This window comes from Gracilinanus agilis, chromosome 2 (genome assembly GCF_016433145.1).
Source record: "Gracilinanus agilis isolate LMUSP501 chromosome 2, AgileGrace, whole genome shotgun sequence".
In the NCBI taxonomy this organism is placed as follows: domain Eukaryota; kingdom Metazoa; phylum Chordata; class Mammalia; order Didelphimorphia; family Didelphidae; genus Gracilinanus; species Gracilinanus agilis.
Genome location: NC_058131.1, coordinates 285659365 through 285687229, shown reverse-complemented (window position 1 = coordinate 285687229; position 27865 = coordinate 285659365). Strand labels below are relative to the sequence as shown.

General features: G+C 38.2%; 1 protein-coding gene across 1 annotated transcript in view; it reads left to right on the top strand.

The window, feature by feature from the left end:
- FKBP15 (FKBP prolyl isomerase family member 15) overlaps positions 1–27865 on the top strand; it is a 99499-nt gene that overhangs the window by 50064 nt on the left and 21570 nt on the right. The window contains exons 13-22 of the mRNA XM_044659699.1: positions 7956–8004; positions 10637–10744; positions 17452–17557; positions 18174–18280; positions 21123–21240; positions 23252–23361; positions 23642–23749; positions 24627–24721; positions 24913–25015; positions 26419–26445. Coding sequence (XP_044515634.1) covers positions 7956–8004; positions 10637–10744; positions 17452–17557; positions 18174–18280; positions 21123–21240; positions 23252–23361; positions 23642–23749; positions 24627–24721; positions 24913–25015; positions 26419–26445 — 931 coding nt within the window. The remainder of the gene's footprint in view (positions 1–7955; positions 8005–10636; positions 10745–17451; positions 17558–18173; positions 18281–21122; positions 21241–23251; positions 23362–23641; positions 23750–24626; positions 24722–24912; positions 25016–26418; positions 26446–27865) is intronic.

Here is a 27865-nt window from a genome sequence, read left to right as displayed (position 1 = left end):
CTGATGCTGAGTAGCCATCATTAGCCCAGCAGCTTCTCAGCTTTATCCTCGGGCTCAGTGTCTGTTCCCAATCTATTGGCTCCTGAGGTCTGAATTCTGGTTTTTTCCAAGGTCAAGCCCCCTGGTGGGCCCTCTTGCTTGATCCTCTGCTGGAGGTTTCTTTACAAGTCTCAGGGCGCTGCTTCCACAGTCGTATACCCGTCTGCACTGGTTCCCCACTTAGGCTTAGTTCTGCCTCCACCCACGCCTCTACTCAGCTGGCACTCTGCGCGCCCAGCGTCCTGCTCCGGCGCGCGCGCTCAGATTTCGCGTGCTTTTTTTGACTTAATGGGGTCCTAAGTCTTGCTGCTGTCAGGAACAGGTCCCGGAGCTGCTGATGACTCGATGGGTGCCCCAAACTTGCTCTATTTCTTTTTAGCTGGGTTCGGAGCTATAGGTGAGTGTGGAGGGGGTGGGGGTGGGGCGGTTGCTCAGCTCGCGATTGAGTGAGTGAGAGCCCTTTTTAGCCTGGAAATGTCTCGATTCCACGTACCTTCCACGCTGTGCCCTGTTGTGGGGTTCCTCCGTTCGTCTGGACTTGTTTTTATGTCCCCTTGAGGAGTTTTGTATGTTTCGGTCAGGAGAGGTTAAGAGCTGCTTCTTACTCTGCCGCCATCTTAACCCGGAAGCCTGATGGTTGAAATCTTGATGGTTGAGTTGCGATGTAATGGCTTTGACCAGGGACCAAGTTTTAATTTCCAAAAGAAAGATCCTCAGGAAGCCCTCAGGACTGGATTCAAGCTGGGTTGTCCTCCTCCTCCCTCTTCCCAGTCCTCCACCTGACGACCTCTCTTCTCTCCTCTTCCTTAGAGAAATTCCCAGAATCCTCTCTGGTCTCAGCTGTCAGCAACTGCCTTCTCTAGCTCCTTTGGTTCCATCCCCCTTGCACAAAATCCCATCCTTACAGTATCCCGGTTTTGTGTTTTTTCATGCATCATTATTTCCTATTCCTATCTTATGTTCCCCTTCCCTCCAAAATAATAAATCCTTATCTTGTCTTATCACTGTACTAATTATCTATCTATTCCTATTCTAAGACGGGTTTTGAAGATGTTGGTAGAGGGATGAAGGTTGCAATTTATATAACAATATTTATAGGGTGTAAAATAATTTAGTAACAAGAAAAGTTTTCCTTTGAACACAATATCTAAGTTTACAGTAACAATTTTCTTATCCTTAAACTCTTCTAAGTTATTATTTAACCCATCTATGATTTTAACATGATTTTAACTTGTTTCTACTTTTAATGTATAAGTCTATCAAGTAATGCAATACAACTATCTTATTCCTAGTTGTTATCAAATTATGTTTAAACTACCTATGTTTTAAATGTGATGCTAGTTTTTATATTGAGAATCTATTTTAGTATGATAGTATTCTTAGTTATCTATCCAACAACACATATATTTTATTCTTATGCTTTCCCTGTACTAGCTTGCTAAAAATTCCCTAGTCCTTTCTGCACTTTCCCTATGTCTAATGTCCAAATGATCTGCTAAATTGTTAGTATGCTACAGTATCTACATGGTTAGGGACTATTATTTACAATTCTACTCTACTTTTCCAACCTATGTTACAGGTATGTATAAAATTTACATTATTTACACTATTATACATTTGTACAAGCATAAGTCCTGCATATCGATGTTAATCAGACAAGAAAATCACTTGATCTTCTTATGTGGTTAAAACTTTATGGAACTTCACATCCAGAGGAAGGACTGCAGGAGAGGAAACATATAAGAAAAACAGCTGCTTGAACGCAAGGGTTGGGGTGGACATGATTGAGGATGTGGACTTGAAACTACCACACCAATGCAACTACCAACAATTTGGAAATAGGTCTTGATCAAGGACACATGATAAAACCAGTGGAAATGTGTGTTGGCCATGGGTGGGGGAAATGCGGGGGGTGAAGGGGAAAGTAGGAGCATGAATCATGTAACCATGTTAAAAATGAATATTAATAAATGTTTAAAATTAAAAAAAACTTTATGGAACTTGCAATTATTTACATTATAGACATATTTACACAATCCAGACACTCTCTTATTTACATGAGGTCTAGACTAGATATCAATTTTGTTTTGTGTTTTGTGTTCTCTTTATGTACTGTGCATGCAAAATACTCACCCTTGTTTTCAAAGTTGTCAGTTTTCTTCAAGTTGTCTATAGATTTCTCTTGTATCTTGATGCTATGTACTGTGGTTGCATTTTCCCTAAAGTGTGAGGTTAATTTGTGTTTTTGTGCTATCACTGCACCATAGTCTTACGTAAACCACTTCCTTTTGTCCTTTTCTTTGCGCAAGTGTCCATTTTTGCAAAGTTCAAAGTTCAAAAGATTTTTCACAATGTCTTTTCAAGTACTCTTTCCTTCTTGGTGCTTTTCCCAATTTCCTTTTCTTCTCTTGATTCTTTTTCCCTTCTCTGTTTCTCCATCACATGTTGTCTGTTGTCATACATGTTGTTGGATGGGCTCTCTGGTTCAGATGCAGGAACAGTGTGGATTGTGATGCTTTGTCAGTGATGTTAATCAATTGCTTGTGTGTGTATGTTATATACACTTTCAGATGTTTTGCAATGATTTTGTGTTTTGCAATGATTTTGAATTTCAATTCTCTGTCCTTAGCACTTTCTGTAATTTGTCTATCTTGAACTGTTTCTGGGTGTTCTGCACTTGTATGTTTCTTTTCAAGTTTCACATGGGTCATGTGGAACCATGAATCTTTTCCTTCTACTTTTACACTTGTAGGGTTAGTGAGCAAAATATGATAGGGTCCTAACCATTTGCGGTTTGTTATTGATTTTCTTGTGAAGTTTCTCATGTACATTATGTCTCCTGGTTTTAAATCATGCAAGTCGTAATCAAGGGGAACTCTCTGTTGAATCAAACCGAGTTCATGGAGTTCTGTGAGTCTTTGTTGCAGGGCCTGGATATATTTATGCAGTTCACAATCTGTGCCCAGCATTGAGACATATGGGGTCTTGTGAGCTTTCCCTTGCCAAACAGGTCGGCCATATAGCATTTCAAATGGGGAAGGATGTAAGTCCCTGTTAGGTTTGCTTCTCAGATACCATAACACTATTGCTTGAACTAGCAATCCAATATTGCTTTGATTCCATTTATATATACTATTTTCATTGCTATAGTCTTCTTCACATTATGTTTGTGATCCTTCTGTATTTAGGCTTTTCTTTAGGTGTTCTGTATTTTTGATTGATTAGTCATCCAGTACATGTATGAAACATAGCCACTCATGTCTTTCTTCAATACCTATGTTTGGTACCATGATTACTGGCACATTTGCTTCTTGATATATTATTTTCATTTCCTCTTCATCATCATAACTCATTTCATCAGAGTCTGTGTAAATCAGGTATGGTTGTGATGGCTTGGTATTAATTACATCTAATGCTAAAATTGCTTCCATGTCCATATCTGCTAAGTCATTTTCTGGTAGTATGCTAGTCATGTGTGGTTCATTGCTTTCTGTTTCTTGGTTGACTTGGCTCGTGGGTTCAGCTGTTTCTGTTTTTTGATTCACTTGAATCATTGGAGTCTCTATCTCTGTATATCCCATGTCCCCTTCCTGTTGTAAGGTGATTATTGTTTGTTCTGGCTTTGGACCTCAGATTGCAATGCATTTTGATCTTGCAATGCATTTGCTTCCCCTACCTTGTTGTTTCTGTATGGCATTAACATGTTGTTATCTTGATTGTTACCCTGGCTTGGCTGTATTATTTTATGGATTGATTCATTATTCTATGTGAGTGATTCCTCTATTTGATTATCTCTTAAGCATTTAGAGTTCTCTCCAGGCGGAGGCATTCCTGAAGTAACACAAGCTTGTAAGTTTGGAACTTTTTGAATCAAGGTTTTTCTCAGATTTTTTTTGGCTTAAAGTCTTTTACTGTTGGGTTTAAGTTTGAATATCCTAGTATGTCAATGCACTTCTTTTCTCAGTTAACCTTTTCATGTGCCAACTCTCTTGGAGGTTTGCTTGTGTCAATGCTTAAGGATAATGCTCTTTCTTTCCCAATGGTCTTTACTGTAAGTTGCTTTGCATTTTCTTTCATATCATTGCCTGTCTGTGTGTGAAACTGCTCAGAACACCCATTTAAGCTTATCTCTTGAACTGTTGCATTTGGATTTGTCATTAGTTGATCTTTTTGTATATGTTCTATCTTTATGCTATGATCTTGTATATCTGGAACATTCTTGTCATTAAGTGTTGAGGATTTTAAGTTTAAATTTGTTGTTACTGGTACTTTACATGTTGCAATTTCCCTGTCATTTGTTAGTGCTATAGTCATTATATTTGGTTTAAAGTCTGGTGTAAATGCATGTATATTTTTCTCCTTTCTCTTTGAATCATTATCTTTTATCCCATAAATTTTGTTTTTGATTTCTATTACATCCCTGATCATTTGATTCTTTTCTTCTATTTGATTCCTGGATTTAATCTTTGCTTTTTAATCTCTATAGTGTATTTACATGCCCAAGTCTCTTATATCATGGTTTTTATGTCTTTTCCCATTGCCACATCACTTGGGCTTTCCCTTATGTTCCCAGGCTATTTCTTGGCTTCATAAGGTATCATGTTTTCCCATTAGCACTTGGGAATAATGCGGTTTTTCACCCTGCGCTATGTATTTTTGCATAGTTTGCAGGTCCGGTACATGCTGACTAGATGATGCACAGTTGTGATCACAATATTTGTTTTCTCTCTTGTGAGTGTTGTATCTAGAATTTGTGTATGTATTATTGTAATTGCTTTTGTTGTTGTTGTTGTTGTTAAGTTGGGCTTTGAGGTGACAAAATTTCACTACATGCCCTAACTTCCCACAAAGAAAACACCTTATATTATTATTAAAGTTATTGCTAGTTTGTCTGAGTTGTTGGTACTGAGGTCTGGCTTTATATGCGTGCAAGGCTGCCAGGTTTTTTATTTCCTTTATTTCTTTTTGTTTGATGGTAGATTTAGCCTCTTTTAATTGCTCCTTTAAATCTTTGATGATATCATCTTTTTCTCTAATGGATTCTTTGGCTTCCCAATTTCCTGAATGAACATATGCAGCTCCTTTACGTAGGTCTTCCAAACTTAATGATTCCCACCCAGGACAATGCAAATTAAAGTAGGGTATTGCCCTTAATTAACTGCCTCCTTGTGTGCTGCAAGTTGGGTTCATTTAAATCTTGGAACCCCAAAATAATTTCCCCAACTTCGACAAGCCTATCTAAATATGTTGAGGGGTGCTCATTTATCTCCTGCCTTAACTTTTCGAATTTTCCCCAGGAATCAGGATGCTTAGCAAAGGATTTCATAGCTTCTACAAGATCTTCCCTAGCTCTTCTAAGGTATACTAGGTTTTGATGACTGTTTAATTCTAGATCTTCATAATATTGTGGCCAAGACCCAACTTATTTCTACCTTCAACCGTTGGCAGGAATCATATATGTCTGTGATTCCCATTATATAACCTGGGATCACTACCATCCACAAATTATAAATCATAGTCAAAAAGTTGTATAGTAATGTAAGGATTCCCATCATGGTAAAAATTGGTTTCCTCATTGATGTATCCATTGTACCAGTTTGAATGTAATATTTCTATGGTATGGTCCCATCCTTACAACATTTTAGTCACTTTCTGTAGCATAATTCCAAATTTCTTTTCTAAATAGTTAGAACAATTCATATTTCCAAAAATAGCATATTAGTGTATTTTTTCCCACAAATTGTTCAGCATTAACTCTCTTTTTCTTCTATACTCTTTGCCAACTTATTGAAATGTTAGAATTGTTTAGATTTGCATTTCTCTTTTTTTAAGTGATTAGGGGCCATTTTTCCTGTTTGTTAATAGTTTGTTACTCTTCTTTTGAGACCTATTGGTTCCAATCCTTTGACCACTTATTCAATGACAAATGTCTCTTATATATTAACATTAGTTCCACAAATGTATGTGCATGCATACATGTGTGTACAGGTATGTGTGTACACATAGGTGTGCCAAAAATCTTTTTTTCCTTCTTTAGTAAAAAGATTTTATTGATATTTTTTGCTTTTTACATTCTCATAATTTCCCCCAGTATCTCTTCCTCCATCCCCTCAAAGAGAGTCATCATAAAAATAATATTTTTAAGAGAAAAAAGCAAAAAAGCACAACTGATTAACACATAGAAAAAGTCCAAAAACATGTGCAATATGCAGCATCCATGAGCCTCCAACTTCCATGAAGAGGGAGATTAAAAGTGTCCTCTCATTTGACTTCTTTTAAGTCATGCTTAATCTTCATAATTTTACTATGATCCCTTCTGATTTTTTGTGTGTGTACAGTTGTTCTTTCCATTTACTTTGTTGTAATCACTGTGAATAGTTTTTTCTTTATTATCTTTGTCAGTTTGCAGGGTGTAAAATAAAATGCATGGGTTGTTTTGATGTCCATTTGCATTATTATTAGTGACTTGGATCATTCTTTTTTGTGGTAGTTAATACTTTGCAATTTTCAGAATTGTTCATATTCCTTGATCACTTTTCTATTGGGAATGACTTTTAATCTTCTGTGGATTTCCAAATTTTTTATATATTTTTGGATACTAAAACCTTATTAGAAAAATTTGATACAAAGATGTTTATCCCATTCAAACTCTTCCTTTTTTTTTTATCCTAAGTGCTTTGTTATTATTTTGTCTAGTATTTCCTTGGTGGTTTGGCAAAGAGTTGCTGACTTTAAAGAACCAAATAAAAGATTTGGTTCACTAATCCAAATTCACAAATCCACTAATTCCAAATCACTAATAATAGAAGAACAAATCAGAATAGTTTGAGGTTTTATCTTATACCCACAAAATTGGCAAAGATGTTAAAAGATGGGAGTAGTTGATCATATGAGTTTGTGGAAGGACAGGCACCATAATATAGTAGTGAATCTATGAATTAGTCCAATAGTTTTGGAAAGCAATTTGTAATTATGCATAAGAAAATGAATAGGGAGCCAGGCCTGGAGATGGGAGATCCTAGGTTCGAATCTGGCCTCAGACACTTCCTAGCTATGTCAACCTGGGCAAGTCACTTAACCTCCATTGCCTACCCCTTACTGTTCTGCTATGGAACCAATACTTATTATTAACTCTAAGGCAGAAGTAAGGACTTTTTTTAAAGGAAAGAAAGAAAAGAAAATGAATAAAATGTTTATACTCCTTGACCCAGAGATAAAAGTCAAAGATAGAGATCCATTTATGTCATAATGTTTATAGCAGAACTTTCCGGAATAGCAAAGAACTAATAACAAAATAGATACCCAACAATTGAGGAATAGCTAAACAAATTGTAATATAATGAATGTGAAGAATTCAGAAACTCAGAAGAAAACTTACATGAATTAGGGTTAAGTAAGCAAAATCAAGGAAACACCATATGCAGTGATTTCAACAAAGTAAATAGAAAGAACAAAGGAAAATAAAAAGTGAACACCGAGTTCACTTATAATAATGCCCAATTATATTGGCCCTGAAGTTGAGGAATGAAAATGCACCTCCTTTCTCCTCTTTGCTGATGGAATCCTACTAGGTATGTTGTCAGGCTCTGTTCTTGTGTTGGTTATTTTTGCTGAACTGCTTTCTTTCCTCTTATTTTATTCTTTGTTATAAGGGATATTTTTGAGATCTGGGAGGGCAGAGAGATAGCAAAAAATGAAGGTGATGTAAAAATAAAAGGCATCAATACAAACATTTTTTATAATAGGATTTGTAACTCTAATAGTGGAAAATTTCATTTTTTTAACCTGTTGCCCACAGAGATTTTAAGGAATAAGAATTCCTTATCCATCTGTTAAAATGACTCAGAAACCAAGTGTAATTTGAACTTCTATTTCTTGGTTATCTTGTCTATCTCACAGTGTCTGTTTCCTTTCAGAGAGCCAGCTGTTCGAACCAAGTCGAACTCCATCAGTGAGCAACTTTCAGTAAGTTATGTTAACTGATCTGAGCTAGGTCCAATGAAATGTATTCACGTTCTTTTTATGTATGCAATATAACATCTATTTCACACAGTTGAATTTATAGGCTAAAAATGTGATGGCCAAATATTGTTTTGTCTTCCTTACCTACCTCATTCTTAAAACAAAGTCATGTTGCATGGGAAATGGGAGTGTGTAGAGAGATGTCTTTGGAAAGTGTTAGCAAAGTTTATAAAAATAAGGATGGATACTTTAATGTGATTTTAAATTAATTGAATACGGTTTTATTGTAGTATATCCCATAAAAGGTATATTTAATATTTTGGCATTTGGAGGCAGCTAGATAGCACAGTGAATAGAGAACCAGGCCTAGAGACAGGAGGTCCTGGGTTCAGATCTGGCCTCAGACACTTCCTAGTTGTGTGACCCTGGGCAAATCATTTAACCCCACTTGTCTAACCCATACCATTCTCTGTCCCTGGAACCAAAACTTAGTACTGATTATAAGAGAGGTTTTTATACCCCTAATACATGATCAATTTTTTTATGAAGGTGTTATGCAGAGCTGAAGAAATTGTTTTCTATTGCTATTCAGTGTCATCCAGTGATCTTTAATATAAGACTTTTTAAAAATTCTGTTCAGGCCTTCATTTCCCTTTTCAGTTAGATTTATACAGGACCAAGAGGGGTAAATTGAGATTCTTTACTATTATACTTTTAGTATCTAATTCTCATAATTCATTTAATTAACTTTATTTCAGCAATTTAAAAAAACTGCAACATTTGAACATATACTAATATGTTTATTAATTCATTGTTTATGCCACCTTTCAGCAAAATGTAGTCTCCCTGTTTATCTTTTTTAATTATATTTATTTTTGCTGTTGCTTTTCCCAAGATGATGATCACTGTCTGTTTTTTTTTACTTCAACTGAAACATGAATGTGATTTTTTTTAAATATGAGGAGAGAATTAGGGAGAAGAAGAAATACATTTGAATATGAGAGAAGGGTTTTGAACATTAAATTCTTCTTTTCTATTTTTTAAAAATCCTTACCTTCTATCTTATAATCAAAACTAAGTATTGGCTCCAGATCAGAAGAGGGGTAATGGCTAAGCAATTTGGATTTAGTGACTTGCCCAGGGTAGCACAGCTAGGAAGTATCTGAGGTCAAATTTGGACCCAGGATCTCCCATCTCCAGGCCTGGCTCACTATCCACTGAGCCACCAGCTGCCTCCATTAAATTATTATCAGTGTGATGTGAAAGGGGAATATCAGGGTAAGAAAAGGATGGGTTTGTGAGAATGGGTTAATTGGGGGGAGATATAGTAAATATCCAATTTCTAATGAAATTCTTTTGTTTACATTTTTGTCCTGTTGTATTGAATTTTTTTTATGCTTAAGTTAAGAAAAAGAAAAATTGATGGCTATAAATATGATCCCTTGTTATTCTTAAAAGTATTTGCATTTATTCATTTTCTCTTTTTATTCTTTCTTTTTCTCTAAGCTACACTCCCTTTTAGAAAATTTTCTAGTGTCTGCCAATTTTTAAAATAAGTTTTAGATTTCCAAGAAGATAGTTCAGTTTTATTTCTTTAAAGATTTCCCCTTTTAAATGGAAGCAGCTGGGAAGTTGCCAATAATAATAGCCAACATTTGTAGCCTTCTGAGGTTTGTAAAAGTATTTTACACAGTTTAAATATACATGTGTATATAGTTTAAAGAGGGATAGTTTAAAGGGAAGTGGTAAGAAAGTCATGTATGTTAGAGGTGGAAAATAGCAATCTCATAGGTTGCCCTCCCTCCCTTGTCTTATGTTCCAAACTAAGCTTCATCATTATGACCTCTCCCATCCCCTTTCATTTCCATTCCTTTGAAGATATCTTGAGTAAAGTTATTTCCCCTCTCCAGGCCTCTATTTCCTCATCTTATCAAATGAGTAAGTTGAATTAAAAGGTGCCTAAGGTCACTTCTCTACTTTAAAATCCTGTGAATGTCTGCAGATTTCCAGTTACATCACCTCACATAAGATTAAAGAATAGCACTAGTTGAACTTATGTGAATTGCTCTATTACCCTTCTTTAAAGGGCTGAGCTCAGGAACCTAATAATAAAACCTGATACAGGTCAGTTCTGGATTTTTAAATAGTTTCATGAGCCAAATAATATTATCATTTCAGTGTAGGACATTTGAGGTGAAAATGAAATATAATCATAGATTTCCAAACAAGTAATTAAGTTAGGACCTACATATTGTATCTACATGTAACTGAGTCTTCCCAGATCTGTCATTCCCACTTCAGACCAACTACTATGTTTGAAGGCATCCCACTGTAGCCTCTCCCAAGATTGATTTTCTGAAAATCTTAACTCCAACTACATGTTTAGTGGGCTTGGTTTTATTTAATCTCTGTTCTTAAAGGTTTTATGAAAACCCTGGTTTTGATAACTTCTGCATTAGGAATTGAGACCCAGGGATCATAAAAGTCTGGAAGTCAGTGATCTAATCTATTTACGTATTTTGAAATTAGTGGTAGAGAAATTGTGCTGCCTTTGAGCTTTAATCAACATGAGAAGATAGTGACAATAAATCACTTAAAAATAATGAATTTTGTAACTTTTCTTCTCTCTCTGTAGAACCCTGATGTGACCAAAGCTAAGCTGATCTCTAGGATGGCTAAAATGGGACAGCCCATGCTACCCATTGTTCCTCCCCACTTAGACTCCAATGATTCTGAGATTGAGGTATGTTACCTTAGCTGTTCTATTCTAAAAATGGGCAGTACAGATTTAGAGACTTAAGGTTTTAGGAAATCAAGGCTAAATGGAGCATGAGCTGTTGTTGTCTCTGGCCCCAATGAAACCTTTTTGCTTAGAGGCTCCCATTGGTCAAGTCATATATGGTAAGGTTAGCATTTTTGCTAATGAATATACACAAGGCTATGAAATCACCTCATTAAGCCAAGCAGTTTTAAGAAGTAAATTAAAGCCTTGTACGTTCACTAAAGATGATTCTCTCCACTTGGGAAATGCAGTTCCTTCTCTTCTCTAACAAATTCTTACTAAAATTTAGATAGAAACTTTAGTAGGTCGTAGAGAAAGAATATGTTCACTGCTGAGCATAGGCTGGCCTTTAGAGCCTAGAAACAATAGTTTCATACAGGTAGCCTTTCTAATATTATGGTTGATATTCCATTATTATAATTGACATCTTATATACGTTTTACTGAGTCTTAACTTTTTCTAAAAATTATAGTTGCAGTTATCTATCAAAAGGATTATATGTATTCACTTCATATATGATCAGTAAAAAAAAAAACAAAACAATTTTCCTTTCACCTTGAAGCTTGAGGCTACATCCTTCTAGGTTTTAGATGCCTCTCCCCTGCCCTCAGACTCTCTTGAATTCCAAGCTTTACCTCCCAGATTTCAAACTTCCCTCCCTGCAGATTTTAAACATGGTTCTCAGGATATAATATGCTGCTCTATGGCTTGGGACCCACACTTAGATATCAGGATGTAGTATCCCTTAATCTAAGATCCCATTCCCCTACCTGAGGACCCTTCAATTCATTCTAGGGAAGAGAAGGACATTGGGCCTGTTCCCAACAATAGACCCCTTTCTGCCTATTTTCTTCCCCAAATCCAAGGAGAAGAGGTTGGCTCTGATCATTCCCCTACCAGTGATCTCCAGTCCCATATTTAGGAACCTTTCTTTTTCCTTTGTATCATTGCCCACTCCAGAGTTAGATCAAGGCCTCAAGTTTTTTAGCCTCCAGATTAAAGCACCTTTCCTTAGCTCCTTCTCCCATCCTCTAGCCTTTCTCTCGGCATCCTTGATGTTCTTTCTTGAATCCCTCACCACTTGGGCTCTATGACCTTAGAGAAGATGTTGGGAGGATGGGCCAGAACTTCTCCTCTCCTCACCTCTGTGACTTCATGTTTCCCAAAGAACATGTAAAAAGTTGGCAGATCAATCCAAACAATTTTTTTTTCTTAAAAAGAAAAAAGAAAGAAAGAAAATATTGTTTAATGGGCAATTAAGAATTGTGGGGTTTTTTTTTTGTTTGTTTCAGTTATTTTTAATGGACTTCATTTCAAGGCTATAGTCTACACCTAGGGTTAAAGTTCTCAGACTTCCCAAATGGCTTTCATGCCTCTTTTCTTTCTTCAGTCTGTCATTCATGGAATAACCAAATAATCTTCCTTAATGCAAAGATTTTTTACCAGATTTCTTCCTTGTTTAAAAATTTTCAGTGCTCTCAAATGCCAATGGGATAAAGCACTTAGTCTAACAATGGAAGCCTCTATAGTCTGGCTTCCACCTACTTTTCCATCCTTTTTTTTTTCAGGTCCTTTTGTGCATTCTATATTACATTCAGTCTGGACTCTCTTCCCTTATCTGAACTCAACTTGCCATTTCTGCCTGCCAAACTTTTCTACCGGTCAGTGGGTAGATTGTATACCCTCCTAAGCTTTGCCTACCAGCTTCTTGAAGGTTCAGCTCTTCTCTTCTCCCAACTGACTTCCTCATTTCTTCATAGAGTTCTTGTGTAACCCTCTCCTTTGTCCTCTTCTTATTCTACATTGTTTTCCTTATTTGGGTACGATAGAGCATAAAATCCTGAAGGGAGCAGGAATATGCCTTTGGGTCATAGGTCTAGAACTGGAAGGGACATTAGAAGCCCCCTAGTCAAATCCCTTTATTTTATATGATTTGCCCAAGCTGACACAAGGTATATAAGCATCAAAGGTAGGATTTGAACCTAGGTCTTCTGATTAGGTCCCACAATACCACACCCTAGTTCTAGCACCTAGTCCAGAATCTCAGACTTGGTAAGAGCTTTAATAAATGCTTGTTAGACTGAAGTATGAGGTAAACCTTGAGGATTGTTGTAAATGGAATTTGTTCCAACTGTTCTTTTATATAGATCTGCTTGGAAGATATATTCCAACTAAAATATCCCAGCTCCTGCAGCTCATCAGAGAAAACCATCTTAGCCTTTGGTCTATGTCTGGGTCAGTGCTGAGAGAGTACTATTCTATAACTGGGTGAGAGTGCTTGGGTGGAGCTGGAATAATTTCAAAGGCCCCAGTGATTTCCGCCTCTAAGCAGCTGTGAAGTACTGGTATCAGCAGTTCACAAATCTGCATATGATATTTTACAGTCCTTTGTGAGCATGAACAGTAGTAAAGTTGTACCCCCACAGCCACTGGCCTGATTTCTCCAAAAATAGTTAATAGGCAAGATGGCTACAAGCACATTTATAGAAAGATTGGTGAACTAATTCATCAGATCAAATCCAAAAAATTTCAGAGTTGAATGGGACCTCAGAAGTCATCTAGCTCACTCTATACTTGAATAAGAATTCCCCTACATAGCCAGTATATAGTCAAATAAATCATCTTGGTTTTTTTCTTTATACCATCTCTTTTCTATGCTCTCTTTTTTCAACTCACATGGCCATTGCCCTAGTTCAAACCCTCATCACCTCTCACCTGTCCTACTTCAATAGCCTTCCTGGGTGGTCTTCCTCAAGTTTCTCTTTCCTCCAGTTCATCCTCCTCAAACACCAGATGGATTGTATTGAAGTACCACTCTACCTGTGTCACTCCCTCCTTCCTTTGCCCCAACTCAGTAAACTTCAGTGGGCTTCATTTTTATCCAGAATCAAATATAAAATCCTGTTTGACATTTAAAAGCCATAAGAACCTGGTTCTTTCCTGTCTTTCTAAGTCTTCTTATGTTTCACTCTCCTTTCTACTAACTGGCCAACTTGCTGTTCTTCACACATGACATTTTGACTCCCAGCTCCTTGCTTTGGCTGTCTGCCATGCCCATAATGCTCGCTTTCTACATCTTCAATCCTAACTTCCTTGATCTCCTTCAAGACTCAACACAAGGGGGCAGCTGGGTAGCACAGTGAATTGAGAGCCAGGCCTAGAGATGGGAGGACGTAGGTTCAAATCTGGCCTCAGACACTTCCTAACTGTGCGACCCTGAGCAAGTCCCTTAACCCCCATTGCCCAGCCCTTACCACTCTTCTGCCTTGGAACCAATACATAGTATTGGTTCTAAGATGGAAGGTAAGGCTTTTTTAAAAAAAAAAATCTCTGATCCAGGCCTGGCTCTCTGTGCCACCTAGCTGCTCCTTTCTTTTGGTTTTTACTTGTTTGAGGTGGAGAAGAAGGGAAGTTAGCTGTAGTGATGTCAAAAAAGGTCTTTAACTATTTTTTAAATGCCCAGAAGAAAAGGGGAAAGGATGTAAGCATTTCTGCATAGTACCTACTATGTGCCAGGTGCTAAGGGCTTTATAAATATATCATTTGATCCTCACAACAGTCCTATTAACATCCTTATTTTACAGTTGAGAAAACTAAGACAAACAGAGGTTATTTGACTTGCTTAGGTCACACAAAGAACAGAAGGAAGTTCAGAAGCAATTGAATTTTGAAAGTAACATTTAGAATTTCTTACATACATTTTATTTTTTTTCTTATATACATTTAAAAAAGTAAACAGTAGAATGGAGATTCATGGTTTAAAGATTCTCCTTTTTGCGTACTGCTGTATATATGGAAATGGCCACCCCCTACCCCACCTCTTTTTTGGTATTTAAGTTCAGAATTTAAGACAATCATGTTTTTAAAAAATCTTGAGTCTCACTTTTTAAATTTATTTTTTATTTTTATTTTTTATTTTTTTAAGCCCTTACCTTCCATCTTGTAGTCAATACTGTGTATTGGCTCCTTGGTGGAAGAGTAGTAAGGGTGGGCAATGGGGGTCAAGTGGCTTGCCCAGGGTCACACAGCTAGGAAATGTCTGAGTCCAGATTTGAACCTAGGACCTGCCATCTCCAGGCCTGGCTCTATCCACTGAGCTACCCAAGGACTGTTTTCCCCCCACCCCCACCCCGACCCAGCATTTAGTATATTTCTCAAATATAGTATGCACTTGAACACTTGTTGACTAACTACAACATCCTTGGCTTTAAGTATTCTCGTGATAGGAACCTACTTCCTCTCAGAGTATCTTATTCCTCTTTTGGATAGCTCTTATTTTTAGGATATTCTTCCTTGTATAGAGCCGAAATCTGCTTCCTTGCATTCATTGCTCCTTGTTCTGTTTGCTGGAGCCAAACAAAACAAGGTTAATCCTTCTACACCAGCCCTTCAAATACTTGCCATAGATACACTCCAGCTTTTCAATGTTCTTTGTAAAACTTGGCACCCAGAACCAAATAGGACACACCAGGTCAGCTCCACTACAGTCTTACTGTCACTTTCTCCTGTCTTCATGTGGTCTTGGCTCATGTTGATCCCTTTGGTTTTCAATTCACTCTGTTGGATCACCCTGAGTTTCCAGTCCCCAAATCTGTTGTTTGTCCTCGTCTCTCCTAGTCATGTACCTATCACTTGATGCTTTGAACTCACAGGTAGGACTTTGCAATTAATCTTAATAGATTTCACCAGTAGTTCTGGCCTGTCAACATTTAGACCCTGATTCTTATTATCTAGCATATCCGCTCTATCTCCCACCTCCATGCTAATATTTGTCGTTTTGGGTTTGTTTTTTTTTAAACTTTACCTTCTCATCAACAAGCATCTTTTGCAGGGGTTGGCAACATATGGCTCTCAAGCCATATCTGGTGGCTCTTTTGAGGGCCAGATATAGCTCTTTCTGCAGGAGCCATAAAGTCATTTTTTTTTTCAGGCACTGTTACAGGAGCGTGCACTGTGAGCACTGTATGGCTCTCACGAAATTACATTTTTAAAAATGTGGCATTTATGGCTCTCACGGCCAAAAAGGTTGCCGACTCCATATCTTTTGCAATGGGGATAAATTAGAAGCCATCCCAATAAGATCAGGCATGAAACAAGAATGCCCACTATCACCTCTATTATTTAACATTGTACTAGAAACACTAGCAGTAGCAATTAGAGAAGGAAAAGAAATCGAAGGTATTAAAATAGGCAATGAGGAGACTAAGCTATCACTCTTTGCAGATGTTATGATGGTCTACTTAAAAAATCCTAGAGAATCAACTAAAAAGCTAGTAGAAATAATCAACAACTTTAGCAAAGTTGCAGGATACAAAATAAATACACATAAATCATCAGCATTTCTATATATTTCCAACACATCACAGCAGCAAGAGTTAGAAAGAGAAACACCATTTAAAATCACCCTAGACAACATAAAATACCTAGGAGTCTATCTACCAAAACAAACACAGGAATTATACGAACATAACTACAAAACACTTTCCAAACAATTAAAACTAGAGCTAAACAATTGGAAAAACATTGATTGCTCATGGGTAGGACAAGCTAACATAATAAAAATGACCATTCTACCCAAATTAATTTACTTATTTAGTGTCATACCTATCAAACTACCAAAAACTTTTTTACAGAATTAGAAAAAACTATAACAAAGTTCATTGGGAAGAACAAAAGATCAAGAATATCAAGGGAAATAATAAACTTTTACCTTCTCTCTTAGAATCAATACTACATATTGGTTCTAAGGCAGAAGAATAGTAAGGAGTAGACAATGGAGGTTAAGTGACTTGCCCAGGGTCACACAGTTAGGATGTGTCAGAAGCCAGATTTGTATCCAGCACCTCTTAATACACTGAACCACCTAGCTAACTCCTATGTGTGTTCTCTTAAAACTGTTCTGTAAACATTTTCTTTTTTCTCATCTTTTTCTATTAAGCCAAGGTCCCCAAATCGGTCTGTCAGTGATAGTGGTATAATAGCCTGTATGTATGAAGAAATATTACTGTTCCCAATGCAGTTGTTACAGTAAAGAGCAGCCTGGTTCTTATTAAAGGAAAAATATGTAACTAGCATTTTAAGGAATCATGATGAATTATGGTCATAATCTAATTTTTACTGAGTGCCCAGGGAGAGTAGGGCTAGAGCTGGAGGCAGCGCTATGCCTTACTCCTTAGGTGTGCTTACCCTTATTCTGTGGGAGGCAGCTAGGTGGTGTAGTGGATATAGTGCTGGGTCTGGGGTCAGAAAGAACCAAGTTCAAGTTCCATCTCAGACACTAGCTGTGTGATTCTGAGCAAATCCTGCTTCCTTCAGTTTCCCCATTTGTCAAATGAGCTGAAGAAGGAAATGGCAAATCACTCCAATGTCTTTGCCAAGGAAATTTCAGAAAGAGGCATTATTAAGAGTCAGATCTGACTAAAACAACAAAAATTCTATGGGAACAAATTATTTCAGCCAACAAAGGTGATTGACCTGTTGATTTGGACAAGCTTATCCTCAGCAGATAGAATGAAAATGAAGAGTTAGTGGGAATTATATCAATTCACAATCTTCATAAGGATAAGGTGTGATTTTACTTGTAGGAAGGTCCTATATAGCATAAACTTTTTTTTGCACACACACACCCCCTCCACCCCCACTAACTAAGCCTTATGTGCCTGCTTTAGGACCTGAATGCCCTACAAGGAACAGGTCAGCACATGATGACTGCATCTGTTCATTCCTCTCCTGAACCATCCCATGCACCACAGCGGCCACCAAGGATGTCACCAAGTAAGGCATTTCTAAGCTCTGGAGTGTGTGAATTGTATCAAAGCCTTTGTAGCCATTTCAGTGTTATTCCTTCAACATGGTTTAACAAAGAAACTCAGAAGCAGCTAGGTGGATAGAGAGCCAGGCCTGGAGATAGGAGGCCCTACATTCAAATTGGGCCTCTGACACTTCCTAGCTGTGTGACCCTGGGCAAATTACTTAATCCCAGGTACCTTTACCACTCTTATGTCTTGGAACTGATACTTAGTATTGATTTTAAGATGGAAAGGAAAGGCTTAAAAAAAAAAAAAAAAAGGAAAACTCACTGACTCTACTTGCTTCCTCTTCATGACTTAATAAGTTGTATAGCTTCCACAGTACTAAAAACCTCCACTCAGCTGAATTATCTCCCACATAATTGATATTAGGACTGAGTACCCTAAAGCATGTAAAAATACCCAGCTTTGTAGTCTTGTCTCATTTGCAGAGATTTGCAAAAGAGTTACAGGGCATAGAGCATAGAACATAAATGGTTTTAAATGCCAAGGAATATAGTGCAAAGGCTGCCAGTCAAACTTTAGTATCCAAGATATGCACCAAAGAGATGGGTAAAAATTAAAATCTTGTTTTATTTTAGCATCTCAACAATCAATCTCTGGAGTTCAAGCGCCCTCTGCTGCCTTAATGCCTGTCGCACCTATCCAGTCTCACTCAAATCTGCCTGGAAATTCTCGGTCCTTTCAGGTATTAACATGGATAAAGATGCATCAGGAATTTTTTATAATTTAATTCCATCTTTTATTAAATCTGTCATCTTCTTTCTTGCTCATACTATAACACTTTCTTAAGCAAAAGTTAAGTTGTTATACTTGTTTCAAGGTGAAGACCAAAATATCAGTGCTCTTAGATTTTTTGGGGGGGCTTTTTTTTTTTAAACCCTTACCTTCTGTCTTGGAGTCCATACTATGTATTGGCTCCAAGGCAGAAGAGTGGTAAGGGCTAGGCAATGGGGGTCAAGTGACTTGCCCAGGGTCACACAGCTGGGAAGTGTCTGAGGCCAGATTTGAACCTAAGACCTCCCGTCTCTAGGCCTGGTTCTCGATTCACTGAGCTACCAGCTGCTCCCTCTTAGATTTGTTTTTTTCTCCAACAAATAGCTCATACCCATAGTCTACACTGGCCGAGTGATGTCAGGTTGGGTAGGCTCCATGTGGAGGATCAAATTGGCATGATCTGTGCTTCTGAAATACCTTTTGAAAAGCTTTTCAAAGAGAGACTTTGTGAACTGTTGTCCTCATCCTTCTTTCCAGTTAAGAGGGTCCAGCAATTTAGGAGCCTGTCACCAGCTCCTTGCAACATTGCCTGACTTGAGGACAGGCAGCAGAGTAGCTTAGAAAAGGAAAGGGGGATAGAAACCCAAAACCAACTATTCAGTGTTTCCTGGGCTACTCTGTAATTAATGGAAATTCTGGGCCTGCCTCACTCGCTGTTTAAGAAGAGCAGGTCCGGAGAGGCAAATCTGCCACTTGGCAAACTGACGGATTACATTTGGGATCTTAGGCCATAATTCTACCATTACCCAAATGTAAACTGAATATAGTTACAGACACAACTTAATCAGTTTTAAAAGTAACTGTGTCTGGTGGTCTTGCAAATTGTTATAAAGCTTACTTTAAAACACATAAGAAGGCTAGGGAAGGATGCTAAAAAAATCTATCTCTCTAGGGGAAGCCTAAGCAGCACAATGGATAGAGCATGTTCTGGGTTCCAATCTGGCCTGACACTTCCTAGTTGGGTGACCCTGGGTGGGTCACTTAATTCCCATTGCCTAGCCCCTGCTGTTCTTCTGCCTTAGAATTGATACTTCACATCAATTCTAAGACAAAAGGTATAATGGTTTTTAAAAAATCTCTCTTGGGGCAGCTGGGTAGCTCAGTGGATTGAGAGCCAGGCCTAGAGACAGGAGGTCCTAGGTTCAAACCCGGCCTCAGCCACTTCCCAGCTGTGNCTCTGAAGATGTGTTCATGTTATCTCCTTTTAGAGTATAAACTTTTTGAGGACAGAACCTATTTAATTTTTGGCTCTGTATTTTCCTATTGTTTGATCTGCTTTCCACTGGTGTGTGTATGCTGTATCTCAGAAGACTGTAATTTCCTTGAGGGCACAGACTTGTTCATTTGGACACATAGTAGGTGATTAATAATAATGTTAATTGCATGATCAGTTGCTCAGTATTCTCCTTATCAGATCGTAGCATGTAGAGTTTAGAGCTCAGAGGAACCTGAGCAACCATCTGGTCCTAATCTCTCAAGTTACCAAGGAGAAACCAACACTCAAAGCAGTTTCCTTCCCCGCTCCCTCTCCCTCTCCCTCTCCCTCTCTCTCTCTCCCTGTTTTTCTTGGCAGGATTACAGTTTTCTTAGTTCAAACTATTTGGAAAGAAGGCATGCTACCATGCTCTTAACTCCAAATATAACTCCAAAGGGTGGATGATCTCATCCTGCTCTGAAAAGTCATATTCCAGCTATCTGGTCCATTCTCTCTACTCACATGGTTATTGCTTTGGTTCCAGCTCTCATTACTTTTCACTTAGATTATTGCCAAATTCCCTTCTATTTGGTTCCCCTGCCCCACACCTCACCACACTCCCATCCAACCTAGACACTTATGCCAAAGTAATTTTCCTTAAACACCAATTTGACCCTTGTGATTCCTCAACTCATCCAAAGCTAGTGGTTTCTATTGCCTCTAGGAGAAAATATCAATTCCTCTGTTTAGCTTCTACAGCATTTCATAATATGGCCCCAACTTATCTTTCCAACCTCATTACTCTATACTCTGCACTACTCAGGACTTTGGTCTTCTCTGTGTTCCTCATTCATAATACTCCATCTCCTGTCTCTGTGGCTGTACATAATGGCCGTTCCCCATGCCCGGGTTGCACTCCTTCCTCACCTTTACCTTGCAGAGGTCCTCTCTTCCTTTTAAGAGGCTTCTTAAGAGCTATCTTCTGCATGAGGTCTTTCCTAATTCTCCCTCTCCCTCCCAAACTACTTTGAATTTAAGCACTTCATATAAACTTTGTATTTGACTAGAATTATATTGAGACTTTTAGGACATTATTTTGATGCTGTATATGTTTTATATGTACTGGTCTCCACTACTTGAACATCAGCTGATTATGAGTGGGATTCTTTCATTCTTTGTACATATCTCTTCAGGACTTAGCACAGTGCTTGGCACATTCTACACACTTCCTAAATATTTGTTGATCGATTGATTGGTCTTCTTGGTCGGTCAGAGAAAATCATGACTGAAGGGGAATGATTAGTTATTTTCAAAATGCACCTTTGGAGGCAACTGGGTGGCTCAGTGGATTGAGAGCTAGGCCTAGAGATGGGAGGTCCTGGGTTCAAACTTGGCCTCAGACACTTACTTCCTAGCTGTGTGATCCTGAGCAAGTCACTTAGCCCCCTTTGTCTAGCCCTTACTGATCTTCTGCCTTGGAACCAGTACATAGTAGTGATTGTAATATGGAAGGTAAGGGTTAAAAAAAAAATGTACCTATAACTCTGAGTTTTCTTAGCCTTATACAGGTATGCAGGCCTATGCCTATCACCAGAATCCTACCCCAGTTACTTCCCAACTACAGCCTGTGGGACCCATGTATCCAGGACCACTTTCTCAGACTCCACATTTTCAAGGTAAGGTCAAAAATTTTAACCCAAAATCCATGGTGCTTTTCTCATTCTTTTTCCCTGACTTATTCTTGTCATTTCCACTTTTTAGTCTCTGAATATGAACAGAGAAGTTGACATTTCCTTTACCATGTCTACTTTGATCCCCATCATTTTTTCAGCTACTATCCATTTATTTTCTTCCTTTTTCTCTCTATTCCCAAAATTATTCTGATGTATATAAAACAGGGTGCAAAAATTGCCAAGCAGAATGTTTGAATGTTGATAGCTTTTGGTGAATATTTGTCTAAAAAATAAAAATTTTATTGACCCTTTAAAAAATATTACTCTTACTTCCCATTTACATAGTGTTGGACCCTACCTTGTTATAAAGAAATGTTAAGTAAACAAAAATGAATCAAATCCATTGATCATCTCAAATAATGGGCCACATTCTTTCTGAACCTACAGGCAGCTAGGTGACACAGTTCAGAGAGTACCAACCCAGAGTTCAAATCCTTCCTCAGAGGCTTTCTAGCTGTGTGACCTTGTACAAGTCACTTAATCTCTGTCAGCTTTAGTTGTTCCCAATCAAAATAGAGATAATAATAGCACCTACTTCACAGGATTGCTGGGACAATAAGTGAGCTAGATAAAACACTTTATACACTTATGAAAATGTTCACTCTTATTTACATGATCTGTCTCTCCTCCATTGAGAGGGGAGAGGAATTTTTTCACTGTCAGTTCTCTAAAGGGTTTTGGCTTTTATACTGATTAGAGTTTTCTTTGTCTCTCGTTGCTTTCTTTTACATTATTATTGCCCTATGTAAACTGTCCTTTTCCTTTTGCTTATGTTACTCTGTATTGGTTCATAAGAGTTTTTCTGAATTCTTTATATTTGTGGTTTCTTATAGTACACTAACTCTGTTACTTTCACATATAATCATTTGTAAGCCATTCTCCAGATGATGGGTATTTACTTTGATTCCTGAGCATTTTCTCAACTGAAAGCTTCTCATATGCTTAATTGGGCCAGGAATGCCACTCCATTTTCAGCTCCCTTCTGTGTGTTCTTCTGATCAACAAACATTCATCTCATGCATAAAAATACATTCCCCCAAACAGTTAAACACAACCAACTAATAAAGTGATTATAACTGATGGGGCATGGAAGTGTCTACTTTTTTGTGTAGCCATTGTTAACAGCTTGGAATTTGTGCTTTAACAGATTTAATGATTTGGTGCCAACATTGCTTGTTATCTTTTACCAGATTTTGGTTGACTTTAGTGTTGTCACAATTTACATTGTTGTAGTCCTTGTGCATATTTCCCACAAAACCTTGTCATGAAAGTTTTATAGCTCAGTTCCAGAAGGAAAGAGGGAAAGGAGAAAGCAGATTCATTTAATACATTTGTCACAAAAATCTAAGCAATTACTATGTGCCAAGCACTGTGTTAAGGGCTGAGGAAACAAGTACCAAAAAGAAAAAAAAGATAGCCCCTACCCTCAAGGATCTTATAGTCTAATGGGGGAAGATGACACATAAAAGGGAGCTGAAAAGACAGTGGCATTTCTAGCTCAATGAAGCATATAGGAAAATTTCAATGAGAATGTGCTTGAGAAACAAAGTAAATGTCTAGCTAGATGATTCAGTGGATTGAGAGGCTGGCCCAGAGACAGGAGGTATCCTGGGTTTAGAATCTGGCCTTCAGATACTTCTTAGCTGTGTAACCCTGGATCCTGGGCAAGTCCCTTAACCTCCATTGCCTACTCCTTACCACTCTTATTTCTTGGAACCAATACAACACAGTATTAATTCTAAGATGGAAGGTAAGGATTTAAAAAAAAAGAAAAGTTGATAGTACCCATATTCTTCTACTGTACATTTGGCTATCATGTCACAGATGCATTTCTCAGTTACTAATAATGAGATCATTGCTCATTCCCCAGCTCTTTTTCTACTATTACTTTTTTAAAAGGCACTCTGGATCTTCTGCTTAAACTCATTTATTTGTGAAATATATTTGTTTTTAGGGTCAGCCGATATTGTTTCATTTCTCATGACCGAATCCCGGCAGCACAATACTGAAATCCGAATGGCAGTGAGCAAGGTGGCTGATAAAATGGACCATCTTGCTGCCAAGGTGAATCACTCTGCAGAGGGGATAGAAGAAAACATGAGGGAGGAAGGAGGTAGCACCACCTGGCCTTATACTTAAGCAATTCCAGCAGCTGTAGAGAAGTAGGACTGTATTTGGTAGCAACAAAGCCAAATGCTTTTTTAGTTGGCTAAGGGCTATTTACTTAGAGATCCATCTATCATTGCCATGTAGAAGGGGTTATATATCTAGATTGTCACATTTTAGAGAACCATTTTACCTTTATAGCCTTCTTAATGAAGTCTTTTCTGATTCCCCTTTTAAGGTGGAAGAATTACAAAAGCACAATGCTAGCAACTCTTTGCTCCTTCCTAGCTTATCAGTTAGCATGGAAACAAGCATGATTATGAGCAATATTCAAAGAATCCTTCAGGTAAGAGCAACCTTGCATTTTTTATAAAGGGTTTCTCTTCTGATACTATTTCCCCAGAATGTGTCAGTTGTGCACATCTCCAACATAGAAATAGGTAGCAAGTATAAACCACCAAGAATTGAATAAATTAAAAGAAACAGTTTACCCAGAATGATTTAACTATAGCCACATTAAAACACTGTCCTTCCCTCTGATCCTGAGAGGTGAATTCAGCGCTTCTTCAGGTATGTACTCATCTGGGATTATGTGCTAGGCTCTAGGAGGGATATAAAACCCAATGGTATGATCCCTGCCCTCAGCAAACTTACAGTCTCACAAAGTAGATAAGACAGGCATACAGATACTATGGTGTACAGTGGAATGAGAAGATACAAGGAGAACCATTGAATACCACAAGAGCTGAGAGGAAGGAAAACTTGCTTTGAGATAGGGTTTGTGAACTGACTTCAGCCCAGCTTGTGCTCTAGTCTAAGAATTATACCAGTAGTTCTTGTAAACTAGAGAATGGTGGTATGTACACCTGGCCTTGTGTCAGTTCCCATTTGTACTAAAACAAGTTTTTGTCCCACTGTGTTTTCTCGTCTGTGCTTTTTTGCCATCTGTACTACATAGGATGGTTTCCCAATTGACTTACTTTCTTAATCTTCCTGGGAAAATCAAGTTAGTCTATTGAAGGTGAAATGAAATCTGAAGCCTGGTTTACTGAAGTTGTGTACAAACCCTCTCTCCAGGGCATTATAAATGGCATGACTGTGGTCACAAGGACTAGACCTCTTGCCTCAAAATATGAACTGAGTAACACCAGTTTCTGCTGACTTGAATATTCTCTTCAAGTTATTCATTTGTGAAAGTGTATATATGCATATTTTGAACTTAGGAAAATGAAAAATTGAAGCAGGAGGTCCTTGAGAAGAATAATCGGATAGAAGAACAAAATGACAAGATCACTGACCTGATTGAACGCAATCAGAGGTAATAGTGCAATGGCTTGTCTACTGAAAACAAGCATGATTTATTTAATGTCCACATCAAACAGTAAGAGAGCTGTCTGTCCCAATGGATTTCTAACGTTCATGCCTCCTGTCCATTATAGGACATTGTTTAGGATCACTTTGACCTCCCACGTGCATGCAGTTTGCTGGACCTAATCCTATATTTTGTAGGTATGTTGAACAGAGTAACCTGATGATGGAGAAGAGGAATAGCACCCTGCAAATTGCCTCTGAAAACACGCAGGCAAGAGTATTGCATGCTGAGCAGGAAAAGGTAAATCACTAGCACTGGTAACTACAACTTCAAGGGGCAAGATACAGCATTGGGGAAAATCATTCATAAAATTTTGATCTTTTAAAAAGAAAACATATTATCCCAGTCCCTACTTCAGAGTGTTTCCTGGCTACATTTTCACTTAGTAACATGTTCTGGATTCACTAAAGTCTTGAATATCTACACTTTTATAAACCCCAGGTAGATGGAGCAGGTATCCCATTATATACTTAAAAACAAAAGAGCAACAATATACCTTCCAATAATCACCACAACCAAATTACTTTTGGTAGAATGTGTATCTGGGGCTTAAGGTTTACTTCTGGTGAGTTTACTTCTTTATTCATGTTTGTGAAAGTCATTCATTTCAGTCCTACTGCATAACTGTGTGGTGCTCTGAGCTTTCATAGTGACTCCTCACTTGATCCTCAGCAGCACTCTGGGAGGAGAAGAAAGAAAGACAGGCCTTGGTTTTCCTATTTTACCAATGAATCCTGGAGAAGTTAAATGACTTGATCCAGTCTGGCTGGGACAAATTAGCAGTAGTTAACCCAGTGCTTCCCTTTTTCCACCATGCTGCCTCTGTTTCATTAGCATTAAATTGAAACTGATTGCAGACTGTAAGTATTGTCATTTCACAGTCAAGAAATACCAATATGAACTGGGAGTTCCTGAGTTCTAATCTGGCCTCAGATATTTCTTAGTTGTGTGACCTTGGGCAAGTAACTTAACCCCCATTACCTAGCCCTTTCCACTCTTCTACCTTGGAACCAATACAGAATATTGATTCTAAGACAGAAGGTAAGGGTTTAAGAAAAAAATACCAAAAATGTCTGCAGTGCCTGGGATTTGGGGGTGCTTTTGTTTACCTTACTTTGATTAGCAAAGAGATTGGAGAGTGTTTGGTGAGCAGAAGGTCTTTAGCTAAGAAATCTTGGCCCTTTCACCTGCTAGGTTTGGAGAGGTTACCTTATAGTGCAGGAGAAATAGCTCGTGTTTGATCTTTTCATTTTGCTGAGGAATTACTAAGGAGAAGATATAACTGTGCACACACAAGGTTAAGCCTTGTACATATTATTTTCTGGCTTATGTTTTTTCACTACTGAGGTTTCTTTGATGAGCACTCCTGCTGTTCTTGTTATATTCTTTAATTATTGCCCTTTACAAGAGTCCTTCCCTGTATACCCTTTGGCAAAAAGAGAGCTAGCCCCATCTTCTCACCAAAAGTGACAGATCCCCATTCTCACTTCCTAGGCCAATCTGGGTTCAGAGATAAGTACCTTATGACACTGTTAGCTGCCTCTCACATGTCTCTTGTCTGATATTTCTATTATTCTCTTCTCTTTTCTCCTCTTTTCCTCCTTTCTCTAGTCCTCATCCTGTCCCCTTTCTTTCTCTCCCAGGTTTCCTCTCCTTGTCCTTTGGCCCAGGTTTGCTAAATCTCTGTACAACATTACTTGACCCAGGTCATCCCAGCTGAGACTGAAGAGGCTGCTGCTTATTGTGGCTTTGCATGATAAGAGACTAGCCACCTAGATGTCACCTCATCCTTGCCAGTCACATTTAAAACTGAGCTGATTTGACAGTTTCCTATCCCATCTCCCTCAGTCTCTCATCCTATTCCTGCTTTCTCTCATTCTCTTCCCTGGGACCCTTCCTGTATCAGGGAGAAGACCAAAGCTCTCCTGCCTCAGACACAGCACTCTACTTTTAATCTTAAATTGTACTAGCCGTTTCTATATAATCATAGCCTACTGGGATTGCCACAGACCTTGAAGGGGATCTAATCCATGCCCCTCCTTTTATAGATTTCTAATTGAGTTTTGCTAGTCATCAGCAGAGCCAAGGCCTGGATCCCAGACTCTGCCACCCACCGTCTCTCTGACACTTGTCACTCTTGGTTCCCCTTGGATGCTTTTGCTGCTTGTTTTTCAGAACATTTCATTTTTCCTCTTGCTCCTTTCTCTCCCAACACCTGATGTCAGCAGCTGGATTCGTTCAGGGGTGGGACCAAGGGAGGCCACCTGGATGTGGTGTAGGTGCTTGCCATTTTCCTTCTTTCTTTTGCTCTCGCATGTGCTCACTAATTGCTCTCTCAGGCATTTTGTTTGCTTGTCCAGCTGAGACATAAGGCTTTTTACTGACCTTGGGTCAGCAGAAGTCCAAGACTTTTGTGCATGGCAACTCTGCTTCTTCTTCTAAGGGAGCAAGATACTGAGCTGTGTATCATCTCTAGGCATAATTCCTCTCTGTCCTTCAGTTGTTTGGCTAACTTCAGTAAGGCTTGGTGCTTTCTCACAGCTGGGCATGTATTCAAACTGTGGGTGCATGCAGAGCCACCAAGGCTTGATTCTAAGTTTCAGGTGCTCATTTGAGACAGACCAGTCGATTCCCTTATGCTAGGGACAATGCCACCACCTGAATTTCATGATTGTCTTTACCCTATATTATCAACTCCCCTTGGCGAATGAAATATAAACTACATTTTAGAAAGATTTCTGTTTAGTTTGATTTGAATTGGGGTGAGAGTCAGGGTTGGGGTGGTTGGAACTTCACAAATAACTTCAGTTATGTGGAAAGTCAGTTGATTCTGAGTAAATTAGGTATTACTATACTGTCAGTACTATTGTCTTTTGCCTCTCATTAAGTAAATAAGAAACTTCTGGCATTGGTAAGCATAAATTTGAATTATACACTAAAAAATTATATGAATGACAAATAGGCCCTTTCAGTTATCTTTTGAATACTAATTATAGTAATACTACTTTATATTTGCATAGTACTGTGTGATTTTCAAAGCATTTCCATACTCACTACTTCATTTTATCCTCACAGTGATCCTGTGAGGTA